The following is a 26,109-nucleotide window of genomic DNA, read 5'->3' as shown; positions in this document are numbered from 1 at the left end:
ACCACCTGAAAATTTGTGTGTATTGTGATATACCGTAGTGGTTTTATTTTTAAAGAATGGCTTATATTTGTTGGTGTTCATTCTGTGTTTGATATGAATGGTTAAATGAAAATTTGTTTAAAGAAATTTTCCAACCTTGACTTTAAATTCTTGTATTAAAAATAAATCTTGAAATAAAATACTTCTTGGAAATAAAAGGATTAGTCAAGCTATTGGAAAATTCCTTTCTACTCTCTGATTTTCCTTCAATCATTTTATAATCAAACACAGAATCAACACCAACAAATGATATAGGCCAATTCTTAATGAGACTTTTACAGTACATTGTATAAATGTGTTACACAAATTTTTAGATGGTCTTAAACTTTTACAAATGATGGTACTAGTGCTGGTCGATTTTTTATTCCAATGTTAGTTGATTATTGCCAGCAAAATATCCGAGTCTGAAAATTCTTTATAATGTTCGGGGTTCGATCCCTGACCATGGTATTTAATCAACAGTAGGGGAGACCGGGGTTAGTTGGAACATGGGGTAAGTTGAAACATTGTAATTTTCTTTAAAGCCTGTAAAATAAATTTTTACAATACTGCCCACAATTTATTGCTATTAATAATACAACACTGTTGTATTATAAATAGCAATAAATTGACAGAAGTGAGTTCCTAGTTGAAGTTAAATTCTATTATGCATGGATTGAAATTCTAAAGATTTTAATCTTTTCATGACCCAGACCTCTAGCTGTTTTGGTCGGAGGAAGGGTCCAAGGAAGCCCAGTCGGTGGAAAGGTTGGGGTAGTGCCCATCTGGACAGAGTTACTCTGACCAGGAGTATTTTGGTTGAAGGTACAGTGGAGCAGGTCGGGGTAACTTTGTCCAGACATCTGTGCTTGTCCATGAAAAGCGGGCATTTGTGTACCAGCTGACAAACATCTGAGTTGGTTTAAGGCAATACAGAGCAGCTTTTCATAATCAACAATATTTTGTGCATATCTCGTTACAGCGATATGTCAACATATATTCACAAAACCATTAACGAATATTCAATATTTTTTTCAATTGAACATTATTTTAATATCAAAATATTGCCCAGCTCTATATGTTGCACTGATCCACATCACATCTGTGTTCCTCATCAATTTAACTGTTTTCCAGTTTAGATTTAAGGATTTAACCAAGTTAGGTTTATGTTAATTTCACAGATTTAATTTTACAATGATATGTTATCAATTAAGCTTGATATTGAAGATTTTCTCATTAAAAATTTGCAACTACGTTCAATTAGCTTGAATGTACTGTGATGTTACCAGTAAGCAATGACCTACATGTATATGTACTTGTACTATTATCATGCAAGTGATGCAACCCATGGAATGATTGTGCACTGCTCTCTACTGATCAGATTGGAGTGATTTTTTTCCATCAATTCCTTGAAATTGTACAGATTCAATAGTTCGATACATTCACATCATATTGTCCTTAATTGTCTCTACGCATTCAGCTATGTATATAACTACTGTACAAATGTTAATCAGCTTCAGCAGGCTAGGACAAGTTCAGCTAAGAGCAAAAAGGGAACAGTGCAAGGTGGCGCACAATTTGTGGGCCTAGAACTCTACAAAAGACTTCGGGATTTTCTTAGAGATTATCTTGTGAGCCTAAGACAAGTAAGTAAAGACAACATCTCAAATAGTATTCTCCTTTTAATGAATGTTTTTGCATTGATTTGTAATTTTGTAATTTACAATCAGGATCTAGTGATTCATCAGTTTTAGTGTGATTTTTTTTTTACTGAAGATATATTCGCTTTATTCCTTTTTCATTCTCATGTGAATCTTTGACAGGGTTCCCACGATCATGGAAAATCCTGGAAAAATTTGTGGTCCTGGAAAGTCAGGGAAAAGTCAGGGAATTTGGAAAATTTGTGAAAAGTCATGGAATGCATGTACCTCATGGCTATGGCAGCTTTCCGTTTTGTCGTGTTTCGCAAAGTTCTCTCATACTTAATTATATCCATCGGTGATATTTGATTTTGGTGTCTAAACTATGGTCTCAAGGGTCAAATTATATATAAGGACAAGTTACAATGACACTTATTGGTCTAGTATGTTCAAAATTCCAAGATGGTTTCCAAAAATGGAGTACAAAATGTCTGTTACTTTTTTTTTAAATAAAAGGACATAGTTTGTTCAATATCTGTCTGGGGAATATGAGTTTGGTGTCTAAACCATGGTTTAAAGGGTCAAGTGATACACTACTAGGGTTAGTTACAAGACCAGTCAGTTGTCTGTACATGTATGTTCAAAAATCCAAGATGACTTAGTGTTAGGTCTAGCAAGGTTGAACTTGAAATAACATTTAATGAAAAAGGGTTTTGTGAATAAATGTATAATTAACAAAGCCACAATCCACATTCCTCACTCAAAATACTCATGGTCATGAATAAATTGATGGCTCCTGACATTAAATTTGGACAACCAGACTACAGAAAATTCTATTCTTATTTGCAATGATATAAGATGCCAACCAGTCAATGTATTTTTAATTATGTCCCATTTTGTAACCAGTTTTGCATTCTTAGTTGTTCTTAGAGAAATTAAATTTTAAGTTTTGTACAATTTTACTCAACATCCATGGCAATTAGTTGACATATCAAGTCACAACTGATCAAGCACTACCAGCATGGCTATCAGAACACAATACATTCAAAAGGTTCTGAATCTCTTAGTTACACAAGATGTTTCAATTGCTATTTTAGCATCAAATAATGTGTCCTCTCTGGAAAAGTTACTTGAAAATGAAGTCTAATGAAATACCAAAATAGGCATCAAATGTCCAATTTTTAAGATATCCTCATTATTTTGGGAGCATATAGAGAAATACACTTGTTTATTTAGCTGGTGTCCTCAAGTTGTATCACAAATGGCCTCATTTTTTGTAATGTAGAGTGAAATGCAGCACTATGTTGAGAATTTTAGGATGAAGATATCTTTGTTAGCCTTTTTTTTCATGTCACCTTTTTGTAAAACTTAAATGTAAAACTTAAACTTTTGTAATAATTGGCTCATGTGTGACATAGGTAAAGTGTTTCATCTTCATATAATTCAGGGTTCCCCCAGAAATTTGAAAACAGAATTCCATGACTTTTATGTGGAAGTTTTGTAGTAAAGGTGAATTCATGATCCTAATTTCACGAATATGCCTGGATGATTTGACATTATCTATTGTATAGTTCACTTTTGTGACAAGATCTGCATGCTATGCTCTGAAAATTTGGAAATAGTTCATGGAAATCTGTCAGTTCAAGAAATGACATGAGTTTGTGTTCAAGACAATTTTGAATCTTGATGTTGGTGAAACGAAAATGGTACTGTACCCTGGTCAGAAACAGAATACATGTAGATGTACATGTCATAGTTGATGGAATGGATGGCTGTGAGGGGAGGTTATGGAGGCCATCATAATGTGCCTGATTTTGGAAACCATGCCAGAAAGCAAGTCATGTAAAGCAGCAATTTAGTTATGGAAAAGTCATGGAATTCTGTTTTCAAATTTCTGTGGGAACCCTGCTTTGACTAAAAAACTTTACAAATTCATCATCGTGTACCTTATGCCAGTTGTGGTAAGACTATCAAAATAAGATTGAACAGAATCCAAAATAAAATGACTCCATGTTTTGTAGTACAGATTAATGAAAATGTAAAATTATTCCATTAAAAATTGTTGTTTTTATCCAGCTATGTTTGGGCCTTTTTCCAGTGACAACATACATGTATGGTCACACATGCATGTCGCTTGTCTGTGTTGGTAATTTCACTGTAATCATTTTCAGCTTAGATATCATGGCATCACTGAGTTTCGTTAAATTGTAAGATCTGTGATGATATGGTGATAATTAAAGGAAACCAAAATACAAGGAGAAAATATCTCATCAGAAATTATAAAATGAGAGGAGTAATCTAAAGCTTGTTTTATCAAAATTGGTTATAGAATAAGCGAGTTGTGGAAGCTTGAAAGCTCTTGTACTTTGTATGGGATCCTCAAATTGGCAAACGTGCTTCAAAATGGCTGATTTTGTGGACAACTCTCTATTTGTTTTGTACACAAATTTTCAGATTTTCCTCATCTTTCAAATTGCATCTTGCCTCCTTCTGAGCACAACTTTATGTCATGGGAATATATAATTCACATCACATATATGTGAAGGTCAGGGGAGATAATGTGAAATATGTAAAATGGGGAAATCTGAAAATTTGTGTACAAATCAAATGGAGAGTTGTCTACAAAATCAGCCATTTTGAAATATGTTTGCCAATTTGAGATCCCCATAGAAAGTACAACAAGACTTTTCAAAACATCCATAACTTGTTTATTTTATAACCGATTTTGTTGAAACTTGTTTTAAATTGTTCCTCACTATTTCCAATAAGATTGACTCTCTTCTTGGGTTTTATTTTCTTTTAACCTTGATTTTGAAGACTTTCTCATGAAATCATTACTTAAAAACTGGAATGTAATTTGCCAATGTTTTTTAGTTTTTATTTATAATTTTTTTTTATAAATTCTAAAATCAGTTTGATGTAGGTCATAATCAGTTTTACTAACATAAAATCTGCACGTACATGTATATTTCTACTTCTTTTGAAGCTTAAAGTTAATTGCATGTTTGATTCAGGATCTTACTCCTTATCTGTTGGAGTCTATGCAATTTCCTGCTATTAATGAATGAGTCCACTGTTGGACTCCTGAATAAAATAGCATGGCAACAAGCATCAATTTAGTGCAATGTGAAAAAGTGTGCATAAGCATTGAATTAAAAAAAAAAGATTGTTACTGTATTAAGCAATATTTACCGTACATGTATTAAGGAAATCTGCATAAAACAAGGGTTCAACTGATGGTATTCAAAACCACCTTTGTGAATTCAGGCCAAAAGGAGCTCCTTTCAGAACTGTCAAATGTTCATGTATATTTCATATATTTAGGATGGCTCTGACCTTATGGATGAGAGTGTATTGACATACTACACAAAGCAATGGGAAGATTACCAATTCTCCAGCAAGGTATTGGATGGCATGTGTTCCTACCTCAACAGACATTGGGTAAGGAGAGAGTGTGATGAAGGGCGCAAAGGCATCTATGAAATCTACTCAGTAAGTACTGTACATTCATATTTATTATATGAAACCTCAACTGTATTTCGCATTTATTTTTCAAATGATTTCTGCTTTATTTTAGAATAAGTATTAATAATTATCTGCTTATAGAATACATATTCCATGAGGGCCAAAAGCATGTTTTACATTCTTTCTTGGAGTAGAAAACTTGTATCACTTCAAGAAAACATTTGTTAGAGAAAGTGAGCATATACATGTACATTTTACAATCAATGACTCTTAACCCAAATACATGCATACAATGATACATATATGTGGGTCATTTCACCAGGTTTCACCACATTTCTTGAAATATTGTTCAATTATTCAAATTCATTCATCCCACATTACATGCAGCTTAGTGCTTTGATCAATTAGTTTGAATACCATGAAATATAGAAAATGACCTAGCATTGACACAGTGTCAAATGTTAACATTTCAACATGCCAGATTGTTACTTGTCAGAATAATTGACAGACATGTCAACCGTTCCCTTTTTAGAGTATTGATCCTCTTTTTTACTATGAATACGCCAATACGTTTTTGGTATGATTTGTAACTTTTTCTTTAAAGGACAAGTCCACCCCTACAAAAACTTGATTTGAATAAAAAGAGAAAAATTCAACAAGCATAACACTGAAAATTTCATCAAAATCGGATGTAAAATAAGAAAGTTATGGCATTTCAAAGTTTCGCTTCATTTCACACAACAGTTGTATGCACAGCTCAGTCGGTATGCAAATGAGGAACTGATGACATCACTCACTATTTCTTTTATATATGAAATATTTTTATTTTCTCGTCATTGTCATGTGAAATGAAGTTTCATTCCTCCCTGAACACATGGAATTCCATTATTTTAACATTTTGTGCTTCAGGCAACTAGGTCCTAATCGTCAAATTCGTAAATATTTAAATATTGTTTAATTCATACAGAAAAAAAACCAAAAGAAATAGTGAGTGACATCATCGACTCTTTCATTTGGATGTAACTGGCTCGTTCATATAACTATTTTGTTAGAAATGAGCGAAACTTTGAAATGTCATAACTTTCTTTCATAATTTTACATCCGATTTTGATGAAATTTTCAGCATTGTGCTTGTCTGATTTTTCTCTATTGATTCAAATCAACATTTTTCTGAGGTGGACTTGACCTTTAAATTTCTGCCCAAATGGTTAAAATCACTGTCGGGCCAGTAACTTGTTGATTGAAAAGAACAAGTAAATTTGTGCCTTCGAGCACATGTTTAAAATGGTGAATTATCAATTTTTCAAGTAGTCTTTTCGCATGTTTTTTCACTGATCTCACTACAACAGGCTGGCGATTGTTACGTTGAGACAAATTTTAAAAATACTTTTTTTTTTTCCTTCTTAGAATACTTTTTGTGAAAGGTTGGCAAGTCTGCATTATACTTTTAATGATGCATGCCTTGTCATGCAAATGTGTCACAACCTGGTGAAATGAGCAATGTACATTGCTCAATGAAACAAATGCAACTTCTTACAGACTGTATCTTTGTTATTTTTCATTCAATTTCAATTTCTTTCCCCACTGGTAAGTGGTAATGAGTTTAATCTAATTGATCCAAGTGTGGACTTGGTCTTTAATAAATACAAGCCCACTAATCCTGAAGTTAACCAAGTCAAAGAAAGATTTCTGGTCAGTCTCAATCTACAAATTGATATGAATCCCTGGGGATGTGACATACAATAAAAATATTTACATTATAATACACTACCATTGGTATTGATGATTCACCCTATGATAAACTCATGTGCTATGAATAGCAGATTCAGTTCTTTAATTGATCATATCCTAACTACAGTACTAGTATATGACATGGACTGTACCATAAATCTGCACTTTAAAGGAGAATGAAACCATTGGAACAAGATAGCTTGTGTGAAAACAGAAAAATCAAAGAAACAGATCAACGAAAGTTTGAGAAAAATCGGACAACTAATGAGAAAGTTATGAGCATTTGAATATTGCGATCACTAATGCTATGGAGATAGCAAATTGGCAATGCGACAAAGATGTGTGATGTCACTTGTGAACAACTCTCCCATTACTTTAGTATATATTTCACTAGAATTGCCTCTTTTATCACATCTATCCATAAATAATGTGTTCTGTTTACATGAGGGCATGTAATACAAATATATATGTACATATTTTTTAAGAATACATCATGGATAAAGAGTTTGTATCATCATAAGAAAAAGCAAAAACAGACATTTTGAGGGTATTTTATAGTCCACCAAAGGGAAAGTTGTTCATCAGAGACATCACAAATCCTTGTCGCATTGCCAATGTGAGGATCACCATAGCCTTAGTGATTGCAATATTCAAATGCTCATAACTTTCTCACTATTTGTATGATTTTTCTCAAACTTTCTTTATTCTTATTCTTTGATTTTTCTGTTTCTACACAAGCCTATTTGTTCCAAAGGTTTCATTCCCCTTTAATTATTCCACCCTTTTAGATATAGGTAATTAAAGTAAAACCTCGAAAGTAATCCAATCAAAAGAGGCATTTAATTTTTTGACAACTTTCAATTTTCCTGTGTGATTTCAATGTACTTTATTGTTTGTATCCATTTCCTGTAAAAAAAATTCCTTTTGATTTTTTATCCCACTTTTAGCCTTTTTCTTATTTTTATCTTCTTTTTTCTACTACCCACACTATCTTCATTTTATATGAAGAAAATATTACTCTGTGTCAAATTCAACAAATCTCTTGGATTATTTGATATCATCAAGATGTAATGGTAATCAAGGTCCATGATTTAAATTTAATCTTATTATTGTTCTAGTTTTGCAATAAGAATAAAGCCTTGGCTTTTCATAGTTGATCTTCACCTGTCGATCTGCCAAAAGAATTGGCACTTTGTTTTTTCAAGCGTGTATTTGTGTTGAGGCAGTTCAAATTGCAGCAAAAAAATTTGTTCATTCTAGTGTCATTTCTACAGTAATGTTGCGAGTTCAAATGTAAATGTAAACTGTTGATGATATCATTGATGTAATATCTTTTCATCCACAGCTTGCTCTTGTCACATGGAGAGAACACTTGTTCAAACCACTCAATAAACAGGTATGTATATACATGTAGAACTTAAAGCTTTTGAAAACTCTTCATATACTTTTTTGTTATATTTATATTCTTGTTGAAATATTGGAGCTGAGCATATATGCATATGAGTGAAACTCAATCCCTTGGTTTACTGTGCTGATAGTAGTGTTGTGAATTGTGGTCACATTGCAAAAGACATGAAGAATGTAGTCTTTGGCCAATTCTGCTAAAATCAATACTATTAAAAAATGTAGTTATCACCTACATGTATTAATGTGTCATGTGGCCTATATAATTAGCTAGAAATTAGCTGAACAAGGTTTTGTGGATGTATGTTCTTATTGCTAGCTAAGTTGATACTCCAATGTGCATTTAGAAATTAAGGAATCTCCATTTTTTCAATGAAGTAAGATATTATTTTGTGTGATTGGTGTTATGAAAAGATGAAAACGATGTGACATGTAAGAACAGGATGTTGGCATTAGTGTGGGAATACATTTGTCATTTTTTAGATGTATTTTAATTGTGTGGAGCTTTTATCTTTATCTTTAACTTAGGTTTAAACCCAGTTGGTAGTGCGTCCCACAACCGTGAGGTTGGGAGTTCAAACCCTGGCTGCATCAGACCAAAAGATTTTAAAAGATGGGTGTTGCTGCTACCCTGTTTGGCATACAACAATTTAAGGGATAGAGGAATATCGATCGGGCCTATAATCAATTGGACAAATTGAATTTTCAGAGGATTTCTATTTCTGTTTGCTGTCTCGAACAATAAAAAGTGGATTCTTGTTTTTTGTTTATTTTCATTTTCATATCTCTTCCAGGTCACTAATGCTGTTTTGAAGTTAATTGAACGGGAGAGACATGGAGAACCCATCAACACACGTCTGGTTAGTGGTGTGATCCAGTGTTATGGTAAGATAATAATTGAGGCATTTTTTATTTAATAGAAAAAGTACTACGCAGTAGGTTTATATGTAATGACCTCAACTTGCAAAATTAAGTAAAGTCAAAATAAGTATTTTTGATCAAGGTTTGTAAGGCTGTACATACTTAATGGAATTCTCCTCTAAGATCCTGGTTTGCTAAATAGTTCAGCTGCTAACTTGTATGTTTGAATAAACAATAATTTTTTTTTCAACATTCTTAGTCCCTTGGATTACACAAGACTCATTATTTCGTCCGTTTGTTTTGCAGTTGAACTTGGTTTAAATGAAGATGAACCAGCTACTAAAGGGCCAACATTGAGTGTGTATAAGGACTCCTTTGAAAGTCAGTTTTTATCTGAAACAGAACGTTTCTATACGTCAGAGAGCACTGAGTTTCTAAGACAGAACCCTGTTACAGAATATATGAAGAAGGTAAGAGGATTAGCCCTTAATGATAACATTTTAACTACGGTATATGCTTTACTCGAAGTCAGTGAGTGAAATCTTAGCAATACAATTATAAATGCAGTTTTATGTGAAGCTTTGTATTCATTTTTATCAATAACTATGTTAATACTCTTATATTTTGCCTAGTAAGGCTTATTTCCACTGAAAAACTACTGTCAGGGTGATTATAAACTTTACATATATAGATAAAACTTGTTGTTTGTACAGTACACTAGATTTTTCTGTCTTAAAGTGAGTTTTTATGACTTCATATGAAGATGAACTTTTGAATTGCCCATCTCGATTCTCACCAAGTGTAGCTTTAACCCTAAAAAGACTGGGGGGGGGCTGATTCAGCCCCCCCTCTACATTTTTCGTGATAAATCTGCCGCACAAATTTATTTGACCGCGTCGCTCTCTGACTTTTAACATTCAAGTCTCGTGCAACTTTTGAGACCAAATTCGTGACCCCCAGGTACGCGGTTTCGAGATTACGCAACATTTCGTAAATGCATACCGACCCAAAATTGCACAAAAACGTGAATTTGTGTACAAATCCAATGCAAATAGAGTTTTTAGCCGAAATTCATAAATGTGTCATTATTTTTCCTTTTACTGATTGAAATCAATTAATTCCATCTTATTTATGGTCCAAATAAAGTCCCCGACAATTTCCATTGAAAAAACAATAAAAAACAAAAAGTTGAAAAATAAAGAAATACATAAGAAATTTAGAAAACAATAAAATACATAAGAAAATAAATGCGATTTTGAAATTTATTTTTAGTACATTTGATCAGATTCATATAAAGTGTCTGTGTACCAAAAATTAGCAATTTAGGGGCATTATTTAGTTAATTAAGCAAAATTTTGATTTTACGCATAAATTAGCATAATTAATTAGCAGTGAGATATTTTGCAGAATTTGATCTTGTAATTTTGTAGATTATGCCATTGGTAACGCGCGTGCCAAGTTGCATCGCGATCGACGGCCGAGATCATAAGGGGGGGGCTGAATCAGCCCCCCCCCCCCCCCCCCCCCCGTCTTAGGCATCGAAATAGCCCAGTCTATTTAGGGTTAAGCAATTTTCTAATTTCTGTGCTATCTTCAATTCCCTGTGAATTTACTCAGGCTGAGACAAGATTACTTGAAGAAAGAAGGCGTGTACAGGTTTACTTACATGAGAGCACACATGATGATCTTGCTAAGAAATGTGAGAGGGTACTCATCAAGAAACATCTTGAAATCTTCTACTCAGAATTTCAGAATCTCCTTGATGCTGATAAGAATGATGGTGAGACACTGCCTTAAAACAAAGCTTTTCTGATTAGTATACATTTCCCACTTACAAAAAAATGAAATATTAGGACTAAATAATGATTTATTATATGAAATGTAAATGTTCTTACGAGTTCCATTGGCTATAGGATGATTGGCATAAAACTGATAAAGATGTTCTTACTTTGTATAAATTCCCTTACAATGTCCATGTGAGGCATCATTTGACATTCCACGTATGTAATCAGTTTACTTTTAAGTAAAATAGTTCAAATCTCATACCAATGGTTGCAGTCTATGTAATGAACTGAATGAAGATCATAGGAATTGTTTCTTAATGAATCATCATATTATAGGAGAAACAATCACTTTCATTTCAGCTTTCCTTTTATTTTGATTTTTGTTGTGGATGTGTTAATATTTTTTTTGTTCCACATGCAGACCTTGCAAGAATGTATAGTTTAGTTTCACGCATACCAGATGGACTAGGTGAGCTAATGACACTCCTAGAGACTCACATTTGTAATCAAGGATTGGCTGCTATTGAAAAGTGTGGAGAAACAGCTGTCAATGTAAGTATCATCTCTGATTACAACCATTTAGAAACACAGTAAAGGCCTGGTCACACCGCCCGAGCGTTGTTGGAGCGGTAGGGAGAGAGGGTCGAATTTCACTCACAAATTGGGGGAAAAAATCGAAAACAAAAATAAAACAATCAAAATCGAAAATGATGAACGGTAGCGAGCGGTGAGGATTTTTTCTCTCCGCTCCACGGCCGCTCCAACAACGCTTGGGCGGTGTGACCTGGCCTTAACAGTGTAGTATGATTAGTTTGTTTGAGATTTAACCCTAGCATGTAAATAATAAAGTTATTGATTGAAGTTTAACAAATATATGGATTCACCTTTGAGATGAAAAAAGTCTGTTTGGTAATTAAAAGATTGGGGGTGTTCATGAAGCAGTTTCAAGTTAACTGCATTTTTCTTGGTGTTTAACAAAGTTTCAATCATTTTTCTTGTTATCATTTCTTTGTTTAGGATCCTAAGCTGTATGTACAGACTATCCTTGATGTTCACAAGAAGTATAATGCCTTGGTTCTCACTGCTTTCAACAATGACTCAGGATTTGTTGCATCACTAGACAAGGTAAACAACTGAATTTCTTTAAAATCTTTTTCAATATCATCTTTCAGCTAAAAATATTTTGTGTTAATAATGGTGAATTATGATCAAAGAATCCCCATGTCTTTGGTTTATGGATCTGATTCATGAAACTTGGACAAAAGAATAATCAAGTATCACTGAATATCCTGTGCAAGTTTCAGGTCACATGACCGAAGTCAAAGGTCTTTAAAGGTCAATGAACTTTGGCCATGTTGGGGATATTTGTTGAATCACCATCGTAACTCTGTAAGTGTATTGGTCTAGTTCATAAAACTTGGACATAAGAGTAATCAAGTATCACTGAACATCCTGTTCGAGGTTCAGGTCACACGACCAAGGTCAATGGACTTTGGCCATGTTGGGGGTATTTGTTGAATAACCATTGTAGCTCTGAAAGTGTATGGATCTAGCTCATAAAACTGCATACCATTGAATTGGTTTGTACCTTTGAATTGCTGTTTTATATATCAAGTTTTAATTAATTCAATTCAATTCAATTTTTTCAATTCAATTCAATTTATTTCCACATATTGAGTAAAAAAACTAATTAACATTACAATCGAGCACATACATAGATAATAACAAATACAAGTATAAATAGTAACAATATATACATAAAATAGAACATAGAAAATCAAAATGTGGAGGGGATTGACAAAGGCCATATTGATCTATCAAGGTCAATCCCCAATGAAAGAAAAAAAATGGAACACATAAATTACATAAGAAAAAATAGATACTTATCCTAAAAACCCCAGACAAAGCAAAAGAAAGTAAAAGACAAATAAAGGGGAGGGAGAGGCAAATATAAAACTATCTTATGGAGTAAATAGATAAAATTTATATTTCCGTTTGAAAGACAGGAGTGTGGGGGAATGTTTGAGTTCATTCGATAAAGAATTCCAAAGTTTAGGTCCGACATATTGAATAGTGTTTCGTGAAAATGTGTATTTGAAGTTTATGTCTAGTTAGACGACCAGTAAATGATTTATTTTGTACAAAACATTTATTAAGAAAGTTTGGCAAGAGATTATTGTAATAAGAATACATAAATAGAGCAGTTTGTTGATTATTAATTTGATCTATAGTGAGTATTTTATATTTGGCAAAAAATGGTGCAGTGTGTGTACGAGGGCTAGAGTTTGTGATAATTCTCATTGCACGTTTTTGAAGTATTCTTAATCTACTCAGATGGCAATCAGAACAATTTCCCCAAACAATATTACAATAGTTAAAATGAGGTAAAATCATTGTATAATACAGATTAAGAAGGATATTCAGAGGTAATATATGTTTAAGTCTGTTCATGACACCTAATGTTTGTGCTACTTTACAAGACACGCTGTCAATATGTTCTTTCCAAGTTAATTTATCATCTATGGTAACTCCCAAATTTAGTAAAATGAACAAATGGTATATTACAACCATTGATACATACATCTATTTCATTACAATTAATATTTTTATTTTTAGGTTGGAATAACATACAAACAGTTTTATTAAGACTTAATTTAAGTCTGTTTGCTAAAAACCATGAATTGACCTTAGATAATTCAGTAGAGAGAGTGTTATTCAGCGTCTGTACGTTGTCCCCTGTTAAAAATAAATTGGTGTCATCTGCAAAAACAATTGGGTTGAGTATATTACTTACATACTGAATATCATTAACGTATAAAAGAAAAAGTAACGGGCCTAATACTGATCCCTGGGGTACGCCTAAAGAAATTGATTTTATTTCAGAGGACACAGTGTTGGACATAGTGTTGACTTTCGTTTTATTTATAGGCCTGTGGAAGATTTATCAACAGCAATGCTGTTACAAAGATGGCAAATTCATCCAGTAAATCTCCAGAGCTCCTGGCTAAGTACTGTGATTCACTGCTAAAGAAGAGTTCCAAGAATCCAGAAGAAGCTGAATTGGAAGATACATTAAATCAAGTGGTATGCATAATCATTTTAGAATTTAGCAGAAGTGAGAAATATTATTTGGTATTACATCAATTTATGTAATTTGAAAAGGCCATCTCATGTTGACAGCAAATGAGACGTGATCTTAATATTGAAATACTTAACTCTTATTGAAACACTTTTACAATTAATTACTGGTTTGTGTTGGTCTATTGCTTATGATTTCATTCTCTTTTTGGAAGGCAAGTGAACCATCACTTGACTTTCAGGTTATATATTGTAGGTCTAGTTTAATGCCATTCATCACATCTGAATTTTTATTGGAAAATAAAAGAAGATAAATAAATATGCTGAACAGATTGCATGACTGGCATCCAATGTAAAATTATAGGGTCATAAAATACAATCCTGACTACAAGTGAAACACCCAAATATCAAAATTTTATTATTTCTACAACTTATAACAAGATGTTTTGGTTTAATTTCATGAAATGTATTTATTTATGATGACAGTTTGCTAGCATGTTTAATGGCTATTATCACCATATATTGTATTAGCGTGAAGACTGAACTGTGTCTAAAGTATATGCATTTGATGCGTTAATAATTGTGTTTCTTTTTATAATCAATATTCAGTTGAAAATTTACTGTGATGATTACCAGTTTCTAGTGATTTTCTTTGTAACTACAATCTCGTAATAAAATTTGTATTTAATCATGATGACATGTACTTATTTTTTTTTATGTAGATGGTAGTGTTCAAGTACATTGATGATAAAGATGTTTTCCAGAAGTTCTACTCCAAAATGCTTGCAAAAAGACTGGTTCATCATAATTCAGCCAGTGATGATGCAGAGGCTAGTATGATTTCAAAACTCAAGGTAATTATTCAGCTCCTCACCATTATTTCAATGTGCATATTCCATATAGAGATTAGTAGAGTTTCAATATTTTTATATTTTCCAAAGTTGTCCTCTGTGTCTTGATATCATTATTGCTATTGCAATATTTTTGTAAAGTTATTGATAGTACATATCGTAGTTATTGATATTGAAGGAAACCAAATTTTAAGGCATTTTACATGTAGAATTCAAACAAAATTATACATAGGTGTGCCAGTTTGTATTCAATGGTTCAAACAAAACTTGAATAACTTTCTGTCAGTCTGAATTTGTTCAAACTCTGGGGTTTTTTTAAGATTGCTTGCTTGAGCGGGAAAAAAAGCAGTTGATAATATCATTGCATACAGCCTGTTTCAAAAAGTCTCAATGATGTATTTTTCTGACTCACAGCAAGCATGTGGATTTGAGTACACTTCCAAACTGCAGAGGATGTTCCAGGATATTGGTCTTAGCAAAGATCTTAATGAGCAATTCAAGAACCATCTTGCAAGCAGTGAAGCACTGGATATTGATTTCAGCATTCAAGTTCTTTGTTCAGGGTCATGGCCTTTCCAGCAAGGTTTTACCTTCATTCTCCCTAGTGAGGTAGGCTATCAGATGTCCCTTCATTTGTAGCCAGTTCATTTATATTTATCATTTAAAAGTTGATTATACAAATTTAAAGATGTGACAGATAATTCAAGTGAGGTTGTTTTTAATATTTATGACACATAATGATATACTGTTTATGGTATTCAGTCAAGCTCTAAGGGTCATTCATGTTCTGTTGTGATTATCAGTGAAGTATAACTCATTGTAATCTAGGAAAGTATTCGGTATAACCTTTTCACCAATTCTCGAGCAACTGTAATCTGGTGAATAAGTTTCAATAATTAATATTGACCACATACAGGGAAGTAAATTTAGGGGAAACATGATCTGGAGTCAGGTACATGAGATATAATCTGATGATCTCTACCCATCGTTTCTAGGGATGTACATATGCTACTGAATGTTTTAACTTTTATTTTCTGAATGATGCATTTAACCATTCCTCTTACGATTTTGATCAATTATCAGTTGGAGCGAAGCTTTCAACGGTTCACCACATTCTATGGTAGCCAGCATAGTGGTAGGAAACTGATGTGGATATTTCAGATGTCTAAAGGAGAGCTGGTCACCAGTTGTTTCAAGAATAGATACACATTGCAGGTAAAGAAGGCATTTGATCCTAACTTGCGTTTTCTCAGGAATAGTGGAAAACCATGTCTTATTGCTGAATACTTCGGAGTAATCTCAGAGAAATCCAGATATCCAGAGTCTTGAATGTGTATTGATATTTATTGAAATTCATGGTTCATTTTATTTCCATCTTAAGATGTTTTCTTCATTGTCATAAATCTTATGAATAGTCTTTCTTGCTGTGGCATCGTTTTGTTAAAATAACATAATTCCCCACTCATACCCTGAATGAGCATGTGCTATGTTTATTTGATTTCCATTCTATACAGGCTTCAACATTTCAGATGGCTGTACTATTGCAGTTCAATGTCTCAGATTCTTACTCATTACAACAGCTCCATGACAACACACAGATCAAAATGGTGAGTCATAGAGGATATTCAACCCAACAAGAAAATACCCTCATTGATAAATTATGTAGAGAGAACTAGCGTAAATTCATGACTAGTTGTATTTTCTTTTGTTGGTTATATTATCTTCCATCTTGTGCTACAAAATAGCCAATTACACACATTTCTATTTAATGTTTTGCTTATTCAAAGTGTACCAATTACCAACAAGGTGCTCTATATTGTGGAGGTCCTGTGTCATTCATTATTTAAATTACAGTCTTCAAATATTGCATCTTCAAAGAGGTATTATCAAGATTAATTATTGCCTTTTTTGTATCAAAAAGCAACTCGATAGACTGCCTGTCAGTTTGAGGGCTCTCATTGAATTGCAATGAAAATGGAAACAAACTCTGGTTTAGTTATGTGTGAGCTCCTAAATGTTATCCTATATAACCTTTATGTTCCTTAACCCTATCTTAACTGGGCTATTTCAGACCAATATATATGAGGGGAGGGTCAGTTTGAACCCCCCCCTCAGATCTTGGCCGCTGATTGCGTGATCGCCGCAAAAATTTGCACGCGCGTAAAGCCGGATGCAAACTGCAAGACAGTATAGTAAAATTTTCAACAAAAAAAAATATTTATTATGCAAATAAGTGTATGAAATTTGCCCTAAATTTTGTTTTTTGTGTTTGTTTTTGCCTTTAACTCAATTTATATAGCTAGTAGAATGCTAATTTTTGGTGGGAGTATCAATTATTACGTTTCTAACAAAAATCAACCCCCCCCCCAAATATAATTAATTTCTTATGTATTTTGTTTTTTAAATTATTATATATTTTTTCAAACCTATTTTTTTTTTTTCTGATGAACTTTGTCCCGGACCCTTTTGCGATCATAAATAGCATAAAATAAATCCATTTAAACCAACAAAATTAAAAATAATCATACATTTATGACTTTTGGTTGAAAAACACAATTTGCTTTGACTTTGTTCATGGAATCACAATTTTTAACAATTTCGGGTCTGACATGCACTTGCAAAATGTTGCGTAATTTGGAAACCGTGTACCCAGGCGTTGCAAATTTGGTCTCAAAAGAAGCGCAAGACTTGAAAGTAAAAAGTCAATGAGCGGCGCGGTAAATAAAATTCGGGCGACAGTGTAATGACGAAATTTGTTGAGGGAGGTCAAATTGACCCCCCCCCTTTGATAAGGGTTAAGCATTGGTGTTGAGGATGCTAGCTAGTGTTCTGGGAATTCATAATTATCCTAGTTGGATACCACATCCCTATTTTTTTTAGGTGGTTTATGCACCTTTACCATGAATGACCAATGAATTGAGAAATAAATGAACAAATAACAACACTACACACCTTCACATCACTGGAGACATGTGGGTGTGTAGTTAAGTATTTGTATTAGTTCAAGTATGTATGTTTCTTTTTTGCATTTACCTTTAGCAGATAACCACACAATACAAATTTAGACACCACCTTGAGAGTGATATTCTCTTTATTTTGATACTATTAAAGATTTGATTTGTGTAGACAAGAGAATATCAGCTCAAAACATGTTTTAAGATGGAAATGTAGTTGTTGTGATTGTAGTTTATTTCCTTAATAAGTTATTGATGTTGTTTTTATCTTACCTTTCAGGACATACTGACTCAAGTAATTCAAATACTTCTCAAATGCAAATTGTTAGTTGGGGTAAGTGTATCATGAATTGCTTCTTTTTTTTTCTTCATAGTTTTAAGGATTTTATTCAATGAGAGAAAACATAAAAGAAAAAGACCTGACAATGAAATGTATGATTGATGCAAGAGAGTGGATGAAAGTACCTTATGAATATTTTCCCCCAAATTAGTTTGATCAATTTCATTATCTTGATAATTTAGAAAACCTCTTATTGAGTAATCAATTTAAATCTACTTCATTTTTTTGTAGAATGGAGATGATGGTGATGATGAACTGAAGCCAACAACAGAAGTCAAGTTATTCCAGGGCTACAAAAAGTAAGCTGAATATGTAGTAGCATTTGCTAAAAATATAATATTCAGTGTATTGACAGAACAGAAATTACAGAATTGTGTAATCATTGTTGGCAGTGGTTGCAAATTTAACAGCTTTAGATTAGTTAATGATTTTATGATTCTGCATTGCTATTTTATAGAGCATTGCATATCAGTAATTATATGAATGTGGTTTTAAAATGCGACTATGTATGACAGAATTGTGATATGAATGGATTTTCTTTTCAAGGTTTATTCAATGTTTTGCAGTATTAAGTGAAAGACCAATTAAAGTAATACTAAATACTTTATTACTCTAGTTTTTATTCATTGATGATTTGTTTATTCACAATCCTTCCTGATAATCTGTTATTAATTTACATTGTTCTTTCACCAAACAGCAAAAAGCTGCGAGTAAACATTAATGTTCCAATGAAAACAGAACAGAAACAGGAACAAGAAACAACACACAAACATATTGAAGAAGACCGAAAGCTTCTTATTCAGGTATGACTCCAGACATTTTATTTAATTGATATTTACCAAGATCAATTGAAAAGGGATGCTGTAAGCTAAAAGTGCTGCCTCATAGTAGGTACTAATTAGTACTTTAGAATACATAATTTGCCTGGTATGCATATTAAATATCTTGTCATTGCTGTATTATTTAAAGTTTAATATTTAGTATTATTTTTTATAAACTTTCATGCAATTATGTTCTGATCATATCATAATGGAAATATGAAATCTATTTAAGAGATTTTTCTAACAGGAGTTTTTCACAAGGTGATGCAACATATGCTCCTGTGACAATTACCCTGGGCTTTATTTTATATAAGATGTAAGGTTAGGGTTTGGGCTTTATGGTTGGTTTAGGGTATTTTATAGTGTTACAACTATGGTTGAATTCATTTAGTGTGTGAAATTTATAGCGGTACAAATGTTTCCAGAGCAAATGTCATGGCACCTTTTCACTCAGATGCAATATACAAACACTCTCAATTTCAAAATGTTTACATGACATAGGGACCAGGTAAAATAATAATGTGTTGAAATGTTCTTGAATATATTATTGCCCCTATTTCATTGTTGGCCAGTATGTTATCATGATTATTATTGCCATCATTGCATTTATGGGCTCAGATTCATGTGGGGTTTGTTTTGTTTCACAGGCTGCAATAGTTCGTATAATGAAGATGAGGAAAGCTTTGAGGCACCAACAGCTCTTGAGTGAAGTCTTGACCCAACTCTCTGGTCGATTCAAACCCAAGGTGCCTGTTATCAAGGTAAGAACTTGATCAGTCAAGAGTTAGCATTTCATCCATCCCTGGCACTTGCAGTACGCTCTATTGAGATCATCTACCCAACATTTTGTCAGCGGTCATCCGAACCGTCGTATCACACATTCGATGATGCAAAGCTATTTCAGAGAAAATTGACTTCAAATTTTAATGTAATTTTCACACTTAGTTGCTAGAAAAATACATGATTGGAAAGACAAAGACAATTGATTGACATTGGTATCTTTATTTTCACACAAAACCAAGGATCAGAGAAAATATCGCAAAACAACTACATGCTTGTAATTTTGGTTTGAGCGGTTTAGATAGACAATACCACAAACCTGTCTGCGATTTCGATGTGTGCGGTCAGTCAAAACGTATCGCTTTTTCACATGCAAATTTCCTAGGTGTTGTTTGCTTTGCTATAGTACACATTTCCTATGGTATTTGGGCATTTTATCAACAATTTGCATGACATTGCTGTGAAATTCCCCACATATCTCAGAAACTACAATAAATTGCTGCCCAGAAATTTAGGTTATGAATAGAATAGAACTTGTACTTTCATTTTTTTGCAAAGACCTCAAAATCTTCTCTTTTTTTTTAAACCAAAACTGATACGCCAGTTCGGATGAACGCCAACAATTTGTAGCGCTAAATTACTTATACATGTATGTAGTGCCTTACAAAATTGTTAGTTATTTGGAACATCCAATTTTTGTCTCGCCTGCATAGCAGAGTGAGATTACAGGTGCCACTTTTCCGATGGCATCATTCACATTAAAATCTTAACCAAGGTGAAGTTTTTAAAATGTCATCATAGCTTGGAAAGAGTATAGACTTAGTTCATGAAATTTGAACATAAAGGTCACAGGTCACATGATCACGACCAAAGGTCTTTTAAGCTCAATGAACTTTGACTATGATGTGGTATCGTCTTTGAAATCTTAACCAAGGTTGTTTTGAAATGGTATCATAACATTGAATGTAAATTGATCTGTTGCATGAAACTTGGAAATAAGGATGATTAAGTGTCACTGATAATTTGATAAAAATGTCAATAAACTTAGTATGAATGGTAATTTTTATGAATGATTATTCATCTTGTTTTCAAAGTCAGCACTGCTGCTACATTCAATCATGTAATGCAAGCCAAGACTGCCAGAGCCATTCCACTTGTTAACTTGAGTGTCATAAAATTGCACTTTTAAGCAAAAATTTTGATGAAAACTTGTACAGTGCATCCCAGAAAAACAAAACCGAGATTAAGCGATGATTTATCTTAACTTAATCACAAATAAAATAGACAAATGACCTACCAATGTAAAGCTTAAAATCTCCTCTTTCATCTGATATTACTTAGATTATTCCCCATTCGCGCATGAGCGAGCAAAAGCAATTTGAAGACAGGATACCAAAAACTCATTTGGCGAGGGTATCTGAATTTCAAAAATAAAATCACATGCCTAAAAAGTTCAATATGTGCTCTTTTATTTGATACCTTAATCACAAAAAATGGTCAAGAAGTAAAAAAAGTTATGTTCCCTCGAAACAATGCTTGTACTTCCATTATTTCATTAAATAAACATGTTTTCACCAGTTTCCCACAGAAGCTATCGCATTGTTAATATTTGCACGCTGAATTAATTTTAGGGGAAAGTAATGACAATTGTTTTCATGTTATTTTCTTTAATTCAAGATTTCCATATCATATTGCATCATTGATGCTTATTATCATTACATAGATGTTACCCAATAACTATTGTCTTTTATTAACTTATATAATTTGAAGGTAGGGTAGAAAAATAATTAGTACGATTGTTGAATTTAATTGTACGAATGTGCAAGATTTGAAACATCAGCGCGCAAAGGGTTTACAAAAGCCTTAATGCATAGCTGATCGTCAAATAAACCGGAGTGTCAAGTGAGTTTGAACGCTAGCTCATAGAACCTCTTAATTTTATGAAATTATTGAAATTCAAGCCTTATTTCAAATAACCAGAACTTTGTAATTTCTTGACCATTTTCTGTAATTAAGGTACCAAATTAAAGAGCAGATATTGAACTTTTTAGAAATTTGGTTCTCTTTTTGAAACCCAGATACAGCCCGCCAAATGACTTTTTGGTATCCCCTCTTCAAATTATTTTTGCTCACTCATGCGCAAATGAGAAATAATCTAAGTAATTTCAGATGAAAGAGGAGATTCTAAGCTTTACAATGGTAGGTCATTTGTCTATAGTATTTGTGATTAAGTTATGATAAATCATCGATAAATCTTGGTTTCGTTTTTTTGTGGAACGCACTGTATATTAAAAATTATGACAGACTAGTAAGCTTGGTTTTGTCTACAAAGCAGTGATTTTTTTCATCTTTTTATTTTCTCATGATGGATACTATAAACATCGGCTTTTAATAAAAAATTGGTGAAGCAAATTTAGATCATTGATGTCATTATAATAATGATTATAATACAAAATCCACAGGTATTTAAGAACCAATAGATATTGTTAATAGATACTATAAACTTAATCATACTCATTTGTGTTTTTACCCTAATGTGCAAATTTTTTCTGACCTGTGTATGTATGTACTTCTCCCTAAATTTGACTTTTACTTCACCTTCACCAGTTAAAGCCTTATTGATATGTAATCTAATCACATGTAGATTATTTAGATCATTAAACCTTATATTATGCTTTTTATCTTTTTCCATTCTTCAGAAATGCATTGACATTTTGATTGAGAAGGAGTATTTGGAACGTGTAGATGGTGAAAAGGATGTTTATAGCTACCTAGCATAGAATGCTTAATGCTTGGTATGAAAGAACAACTTGGCCTTCACACAAAGAACTCAAGGGACACATGTTTTTTCCCTGCTGAAATCTGTCTTCTACTGACTTAATATAGTCATTGTAGATAGCCATCTTTGTGAGATGATTCGGACCTTGGACCATGCAAGACTTCAGTTTGTTCCAGTCAGGTCCTCACCACAAGTCACTTTGACCAAGCTTCAACAACCTTGAATTTACCCATTCATCATCAAGCAGATTAGAAAAAAAGAAATTTAGATGTCAGTTCCATGTTGAGGGGGATTATTTATAGATGTCTCACTGATATTTTTACTGGACTCACAAGACTTTGTTACATCTTCATAATATGATGTCATTTTTAACAATCTACATCTTGAAATGCAAGTCCATGTGGTGAGATTGTTTTACCTGTTCATACCAGAAATATTTTTTGCCCTGTATAGATATCATACATATTAAATCACGGATGTCATGATTGATTTCCAATGTCAATGTCATATAGTCTCTCTGGACCAGACTGCCTGAAAATTATCAGGAATGCAAAGATTTATAGTGGTCAGAACATATTTTATTCACTGCATATTTATGTTGTACAGTGTTCATTACACTATTTCCACCATCTCTCTCAAAAGAAATCTGGATCTGAATGCACGCTGTACCAATAGTTCATTTGATTATCAGTGTTTCATTGTTTGGTTGTATAGTTCTGCTATATGATTTGTTTTCTCATACTCACATAGTAAATATGCAAAATGCAATAGGTCCCAGTATGTTTTGTTTTTTTTTAAACAAAATTATAGTTTTCATTTTTTTAAAGTTAATTTATAGACATCTATGCTAATAAGTTGTATTGAGATTAACCTGATGAATTAGTTGGAAGTAAAGTTGTTGAACAAAATAACAGAAACACATTCATTTACATAATATAGGGTCTTGACATTTGCCACGTCACAGTATTTGAAGAAATCTGTGCTCACAAAAATGTAATTCACCATGAAAACTCAAAGTTGACTTGTCTTGTTCTCATTTAAAGTCTTTACATTTAGCATGAAAGTTTAATGTGATTTGTACTTCCATATGTGAGTATATGATATTGTGACCATGGTCTAATCTGTCAGCAGCATTCAGAAGATTGTCATTTGTTCAACTTAAAAGCCTGCTGCACATTATACAATCTGACTGCGACAATACTTTGAAAAAAAATATCATATTTTGCATTGAATATCAAAGTTCAAATAAGTGAAAACCAACTCATTTGAAGTTCAGAGTAATGCTAGGAATACAAAAATCCACATTCTGCTTCCCTGCAATACTTTTAGTCAAAGTAGAGTCGAGATCATCTTTAATTTTAAAATCAAGATTGCTCTGATGTAACTACAATATAGAGTTGACTGCTTTTATTTGTACAGATATACTTGCAATAGACCTGAATTTTGAATTTAGAATTCATACCATTATTTAGAACTTTGATCTTAACAATTTCATTTGTTTGAATGTTCATATCAAATGCTATTACAAATATTTCCGAAATTGGATTGCAGCAGCTTGTGTAGTGTGCATTGGGCTCAAGAACAACTGCAGTCCTGGCAGAGGATCTATCAAAACACACTTCTGTAAAAACTATAATTTCATTTAAATAAGTCATAGCATTTGACTACCAAGCAGTACTTTTATGATAAAACCTTTTAAGTGATTCTCTGTAGGTATAACACGAACTCTTGGTTACATGCAGCATGCAAATTACGTAATAATTGCGTATGTAATGGTTTGTACCATTGTGTTCAATACTAGTAAAAGATGTCCAAGAAAAATAATTGCCATTATTTGTACCAGGGAGGAAATACATGGGGGCATGTGAAAAATCAGATAAGTAGGACATAAATTACGAGTGCTTTCTAAAAATTTCTTTTTAATTTATAATTGGGAGTGCTAAATTAATGATATAAGGAAATTTTGTTCTCATTTGTTATTGTGAGTTTTTGAGTAATTTGTCAAGTTACATACCTGTGATGAAGAGGAAATGTCAGTGTCATTTCAATTGTAAACCATTACACTTTTGGTCTTGACATTGTGATTCACAACTTATATCCTATCCATTTCCTATTCACTTCCTGTTGGATAGAATGTACTGGTAATTTCAGTTACATGATTTTTTTATAACATCAAACCTTGGTTAATATGTGAATATTTATTGCACATTTCTGTAAGATCTTCATCATATGGCACAGTGTTCACCTCACCTCTCATGATAAGAAGAATTGGATTCAACCATACATTCTAGAAAAAAACAATCATATTATAGAGAACAGAAATATTTATATAGAGAAAGTGTAATCAGAATATATAAATACATATATTCAAAGATCCAACATTGGTTTTATGTAAATCATATTCTATACTGCTTCTACTAGCAGATTGATCAAGATGGACTTAAGGCACAATTTTTCCTTGGGTTTTTTTTTTCATAGAGGTATCAGATATTGCATTGAAAATATGTGATTAGAAATATTTGTATTTGGAACATTCTCCTTTTCAGAAATTTAATTTGTACAGATACAAATAGATTTCTGTGAACGCTGTCTCTGTGAATGAAATTCTGAACAAATGGAAATATAAAGGAAGATGAAACATTTGAAAAGTCAATATTTTGTGGTGAAAATCTTTAAGATTTATGATGAAATTATTTCCTCTTTTTTGAGGGGAGAAACATAGTTGAAGAGTAAAGTCTATATCATAAACACAGCATATTTTCTATCAATTGTGTTGTATTTATTGAATGATTTTTTATGTCTAATTTATTTTTGTTTCTTTATTAAAGGTTAAAATTACCAGTAATTAAAAGTGGCATTTTGTGCAAGCATAATGGTTCATCTTATTCATGTTTTGCTTGAAATTTTATAAATTTAGTCTTTTTTTTACACAACTTGATAAGTTAATGTTGGTGCATAGACATTATTGATTTCAATTTTGTTTTCTTTATTTCAAGTGAATAGAAGATGTTATGTTAAAGCCTTTTATTTTGCTATGTCCAGTTTGTCTGTTTATGATATATAATTTTGAACAGCCATTATGATGCTTCTAATTGTTTTATAGTGATCCTATGACATATTTTGTGTTGCTATGGAAAGTGCAGTCTTCTTGAAATACTTTTTTCCAACAGCTGCTTGAAGCATTGTCACATCAACCATTTCCCTCATGTTCTCCTCTCCTGTGTATTATATCTATCAGAGTTTTTCTATGAATGATAAAACTTAGTGTCATTTTTCTGACTCAAAAGTACATGATGGATGAATATAATATAACTTGTGGAAGTTGAAAATAAGTTGAGGGGATTAGTTAATGAGAGATCATATTCTTGCTCTGCTCAACCTTCCCTTGGTACATTCATTACAGATATGCTTGCTTTGTGTATTGTAGAAATGTATTGTACTCTGGGCAACACTTACATTGTAATATTTTGAAAATTGTTATTAACATGTATTATGAAATGGAGAGTCTTATCTTTGCCTGATTATTGAGGTGTTCTCATTTGATTATTGAGGTGTTTTATACCATTTTTAAGTATTTTGTAAGGAGTTATGAAAAAGAGATAT

At 32.6% G+C, this 26,109-nt stretch overlaps 1 protein-coding gene across 1 annotated transcript in view; it reads left to right on the top strand.

Annotated features, from left to right (window-relative positions):
• Positions 1–24,362, top strand: part of LOC121410371 (cullin-1-like) — a 30,882-nt gene extending 6,520 nt beyond the window's left edge. Inside the window, exons 3-20 of the mRNA XM_041602409.1 lie at positions 1,499–1,664; positions 4,983–5,150; positions 8,200–8,250; positions 9,053–9,143; positions 9,426–9,589; positions 10,737–10,899; positions 11,325–11,455; positions 11,921–12,028; positions 13,832–13,987; positions 14,704–14,835; positions 15,247–15,441; positions 15,916–16,047; positions 16,347–16,439; positions 18,067–18,120; positions 18,358–18,425; positions 18,824–18,929; positions 19,595–19,708; positions 22,427–24,362. Of these exons, the coding sequence (XP_041458343.1) occupies positions 1,499–1,664; positions 4,983–5,150; positions 8,200–8,250; positions 9,053–9,143; positions 9,426–9,589; positions 10,737–10,899; positions 11,325–11,455; positions 11,921–12,028; positions 13,832–13,987; positions 14,704–14,835; positions 15,247–15,441; positions 15,916–16,047; positions 16,347–16,439; positions 18,067–18,120; positions 18,358–18,425; positions 18,824–18,929; positions 19,595–19,708; positions 22,427–22,507 (2,173 nt within the window). The 3' untranslated portion in view covers positions 22,508–24,362. The remainder of the gene's footprint in view (positions 1–1,498; positions 1,665–4,982; positions 5,151–8,199; positions 8,251–9,052; positions 9,144–9,425; positions 9,590–10,736; positions 10,900–11,324; positions 11,456–11,920; positions 12,029–13,831; positions 13,988–14,703; positions 14,836–15,246; positions 15,442–15,915; positions 16,048–16,346; positions 16,440–18,066; positions 18,121–18,357; positions 18,426–18,823; positions 18,930–19,594; positions 19,709–22,426) is intronic.
• The last annotated feature ends 1,747 nt before the right edge of the window (positions 24,363–26,109 follow it).

This window comes from Lytechinus variegatus, chromosome 3, assembly GCF_018143015.1.
Source record: "Lytechinus variegatus isolate NC3 chromosome 3, Lvar_3.0, whole genome shotgun sequence".
NCBI classification, from domain to species: Eukaryota; Metazoa; Echinodermata; class Echinoidea; order Temnopleuroida; family Toxopneustidae; genus Lytechinus; species Lytechinus variegatus.
This window is presented reverse-complemented; position numbering and strand designations above follow the sequence as displayed.